This window comes from Cervus elaphus, chromosome 5 (assembly GCF_910594005.1).
Source record: "Cervus elaphus chromosome 5, mCerEla1.1, whole genome shotgun sequence".
Classification (NCBI taxonomy): Eukaryota; Metazoa; Chordata; class Mammalia; order Artiodactyla; family Cervidae; genus Cervus; species Cervus elaphus.
In genome coordinates, this window is record NC_057819.1 from 30,270,001 (window position 1) to 30,274,794 (window position 4,794).

The window sequence follows — 4,794 nt, forward strand, 5'->3', positions numbered from 1 at the left end:
CATGCTGGTGGCTTTGATTGAGTTCTGTTACAAGTCAAGGGCCGAGGCGAAGCGGATGAAGGTGGCAAAGAATGCACAGAATATTAACCCATCTTCCTCGCAGAATTCACAGAATTTTGCAACTTATAAGGAAGGTTACAACGTATATGGCATCGAAAGTGTTAAAATTTAGGGGGTAGGAACGAGGCTCTAATACAACCTTCTCAGTGCACGTTTCTGGCTTTCTTGTCGCGTCCTTAAGCTCTTTTAAATGAGGAAGGTGGCCAGTGGATCGTCCTGTATGTCCTGTTGCTGTTCTTCCGTGTTCCTGATCAGTGACTAACCAGCAGCTCAACTGTCTATTTTCCTCTTTAATGACACGGTAGCTTGGGGGGATGTGGGCAGATTTCTGCTGTAATTGTGCTTTATTATCTGTAGTTCAGCTTGGCGCTGTTGCTTTCATTTGCTATAAGCTTTCAGATAGAAGTAAGCTTTTCAAAAGCACTGCAGCCTTTACTCTGGATACATTTGAAAACCGTAACATATGCTTCCTTTTTCTTTCTTTCCCCACCCCCCTCTCTCATTTAAGATGACCTTGAACGATGCCCTGAGGAGTGAAGCGAGGCTGTCAATTACAGGAAGTACTGGAGAAAATGGACGTGTTATGACTCCAGAATTTCCAAAAGCAGTGCATGCTGTCCCTTACGTGAGTCCTGGCATGAGAATGAATGTCAGTGTGACTGATCTCTCGTGATTGATAAGAACCTTTTGAGTGCCTTACACAATGGTTTTCTTGTGTGTTTATTGACAAAGTGGTGAGAGGCATCCAGTATCTTGAAGACTTTTCTTTCAGCCAAGAGTTCTTACATCTGTGGAATTCATCTCGAGTTGTAAAGAATGGTTACCTAGAAACACAACATCCTTTTCTACTCCGGTTCCAGACAACGCTTGGTGGACACGCACAGCTCACACGGAAGTACTCTAATTTCACTGACGTCTTTGTACAGACAACAAACTCGTTTCTGCAGTCCTATTGTTAGTCTCTTGATTCATAATGACTTAAGCACACTTGACATCAACTGCATCAAGATGTGACATGTTTTATAAGAAAAAGGGGAAAAAAAAACATTTAAAATAAAAAAATATTTTTAGGTATTTTCACAAACAAACTGGCTTTTCAGTAAACTTGCTTCCATATTGGTTGGATAAGACAACAATTATACTAAGTGGGAAGTGATTAAAAGGCTTTAGGTGTCAGTTACATATTTTTCAAAGCCAAATATGTACATGCTGAGGAAAGAAAAAACAAAGAGAAGAGTCAATCTTGTAGTAATTTAATATTGTTATTAAAACTTTAATGTATCCTATTCTTTAACATTTGGTGTTAATATAAAATTACTTGGCAGTGCTTGACATTTGAAATAAACATTTTTCTATTGTTTTATTTGCAAGTGGTCCAATTAATTTTACTTAGCTACAGTTTGGTCATCAATAAGTCAAATGAATTCAAAGACTATTAAATTGTTAGGTTCCCAGAGAAATTAGACTGCTTTAAAGAAGACCAGGTGGTTTTTAAAGTATAAACTTCTCCCAAAACAAAATCTGAACCTGTTTTTAGTATGTCTTCTCATATATAAAGCATTTAATCTCTGTAGATAAATGCTAATAGATTTTAAAAGCTAAAAACAAATACCAGAGTAGATGAGGTTCCATTTTACAGTGTCTGAGAGAGAGAAGTATCAATTGTAGATAAAGTTAGAAATGCCCTGAAAGTAGATAGATGCCTGTTGAGCAAATTCCATAAACTAAATCTGAGTTTTTGTTTTTAAAATTTTAAGAGCTGGCATAAATCTTATATATTATGAATAATTTAAGCACTCTTGAGTCACCTGCAATACAGTTTCTTCCAACTGTCATCAATATAAATGACCTTGAAATAAATATTTTTTATACTTTTATTTCTTGGGTAGAATAGCTATTTTAAAATGCCCAGTGTGGCTAAAACACATATCTGTAACTCATGACTAAAGATCTTGTATTTCTCTCGTTGAGAAATTTAAAGGATCTATCTTTCCCTTCATAAAAGACCATTTATTTTCACTGATGCCCTTTACAGTATAATTAGTTCAGAATTTAAAATTATTAACATTCAGTCATAATTTTTAATATTTTTATCCTTGCTATCTCTGCAGACACGCACTTGGTGTTTTACTAAGTGTCTTGAAAACATTCTTATTTATTATGTATCACAAAGGGAAAGAGAAATGTGGAGTCTTAATAGTAATCACTTGCATGGAAAGTGGTGGTATCATGATATTCTTCCTTAAATTTAGCTGTCCCTAATCACAAATTCCAGGATAAAACAATATAATTTTAGTGCATTTCTCCTCATCAAGAATGTTGGAGGTGCATTTTAAGTTTAAATCATCAATGCTAGAATGACCAAATTGCAGACTAATTGTTTCCATATTATACTTAAAATGATTTTTAAAAATGAAAAAGATGACAATATACAGTCAATGCTATTTAATGTACCTCTGGGCCTACTCTTCTACAAATTGTAGCTTATCAATTTTTCTCTGTCAAGCTTGAACTAATGTAAATAATTGAAATAATGTAAAGTTATATTTTCATGTTTTTATAGCTACAACATGACAAGAATACATACGTGTAAGAGTATTTCAACTATGGATAATGTTGATTGGATAATGCACATCTCAGTTACAAGCAGTAATCATAGTATAATATCCATGTAACGGTGCATCAATATATTGTTATATAAATATATCTGTGTGCATCAAGTGAAATGTGGTCAAACAAGAGTGATGACAGCTGTCTAAAGGTTTTTTTATTCATTTTATATAAAAACTGTTATGGAAAGACCAAAATGTTTATGAACTATTCTTATGTAAATTTACAACTGTCCTTTACTGTACTTTTTCGTTTACAGTATATGGTACCTTATTTTCTGCTGTGTTAAGTAGATGTCAGGCTCCAAGGAGACATACACTTTCTACAACTTCTATTGAAGATATTGGAATTTCCAATTTTTCATGTGTACTATGTCAGAAAACGCTTTTGATTTTATTTTTAAATCTAACATCGGATGGCTTTTTCGGATGTTGTAAAAACTTCAGTCATACATAAAACATGTTCTTAAAAAAGACAAAGATCTTTATTTATTTTTATGAGATAGTCCTTAAAACTAATAATAATGAGAAACAAAACAAACAAAAAAGTACTTACGTGTGTAGTCCCAAACAAACCCAGCTGTTTCTACTCAACAAGGACCTCCTTTGCCCAGTGTATACATTAGCATGGTACACTTGTAATAAAGTAGAAGTAACTTTTTTAGCTAAAATCATTAACATTTTCAACATTCTTAGCTTACAATCACTAAGTGTTTGGGGCATATGTAGAAATATAACTATTAATTTTGTTCCTCATTTTGCACTGTTTTATTAGCTCAGCTGCTGTTATTAGCATATCGAAGAGCAGAAAAGTAACTTGCTTTAAAAATTCCACAGTGTAACACATTTCCAGGCATACATGTTTCCAAAAAGTGCTCATTTCTTGTTTTACTGAAGAGAGTATTGATGAGAAACTAAAACTCTTGCAACTTTGTCTTTCTACAAAGATGATCATCTTAATATTTAGACAGTGCTTTAAAATATATTCTGAAATTAAGCCATTTTAGTTCTTCAAAATTGCATATTAAAATTTGTTGTATAAAATTTTGCAGTTTCAATATATTTAATGTTTCAAAGTTGAGTGTACTAATGTTCTGCTTAAATATACCGTAATCTTAACATTCTGCAATCATAACTTTGCAAATACTGTAAATATTTTGGTGGTCATGGTAATAAATAGAGCAAATGAAGAGAAGCATTAACAACATAATAACCCTACAGGATGATTTTAATACAACACCTTGACAATACCATTAAAAAAACATTGCTGGAAATAATTAGAAAACTATATAATGTGATTTTCTTCCCAGTTTTCTATTTCCTATCTCATCATATGCTAGAGTTATTGGCCTCGGAAATATAAACAAAACTCAATACTTTAATGCCTTAAAAGGTATGTGTGGGTCTTTAAACCTGTTTTAGACTGGTTAAGAGTTTATTTATTAGAGAGCCTGCAATTCTGTTGTGTATAATGAGGTGCAATTCAGGTAAATATTCCATTTTCCTCTAATTGAAATGAAATGAGTAGGTGTATGGATTGAATTAGTTACACATGTTCTATATTGCCAATTTTAATTGACGATGTAAGGTTTATTAGTAATATACTATGAACTTTGGAGAGTTTATTGGTTAAGTCCCACAAATTTTATATGAACTCTTTGTTGTTATTTAGTCACTAAGTCTTGTCTGACTGTTTTGTGACCCCATGGACTGTAGCCGCCAGGCTCCACTGTCCATGGAATTTCCCAGGCAAGGATACTGGAGTTGGTTGCCATTTCCTTCTCCAGGTGTATGAACTCTAAATAAGCTTATTAAAGGAAGTCGAATGATATAAACACCTGCTTAAAAGTAGAGTGCATTTTGTGCAATGTGTTTCAATGCAAAAAAATGGTTTATTTTTAATCACCAACATTAAAGATGGGTAAGTATAAATGAATCATCATGATATTCTGAATGAGAATTTGGGGTTGCACTAAATGTTTTCTGACAGTTGTGTCAGATTTTTTAAAAGGGATTCACCCTCATAATGTGTTGCTTGGACTAGATCATGACATTGGGAATTCTATTAGGTACTAATCAATAAATTATACTTCTCTATTTCTGTGTTTCAAACAACTCATAGATA

The 4,794-nt window shown here is 33.0% G+C and overlaps 1 protein-coding gene across 4 annotated transcripts in view; it reads left to right on the forward strand.

Annotated features, from left to right (window-relative positions):
• Positions 1-4,504, forward strand: part of GRIA2 (glutamate ionotropic receptor AMPA type subunit 2) — a 180,685-nt gene extending 176,181 nt beyond the window's left edge. For 2 of the 4 annotated variants that reach the window (XM_043902287.1, XM_043902286.1), the window contains exons 15-16: positions 1-175; positions 569-4,504. The exon at positions 1-175 is cut by the window's left edge and continues 74 nt beyond it. In XM_043902287.1, the coding sequence (XP_043758222.1) occupies positions 1-172 (172 nt within the window). In that variant the 3' untranslated portion in view covers positions 173-175; positions 569-4,504. Of the gene's footprint in view, positions 176-568 lie in introns of those variants that run through there. The other 2 variants (XM_043902288.1, XR_006341089.1) reach the window with 2 other exon arrangements.
• Positions 4,505-4,794: the final 290 nt, after the last annotated feature.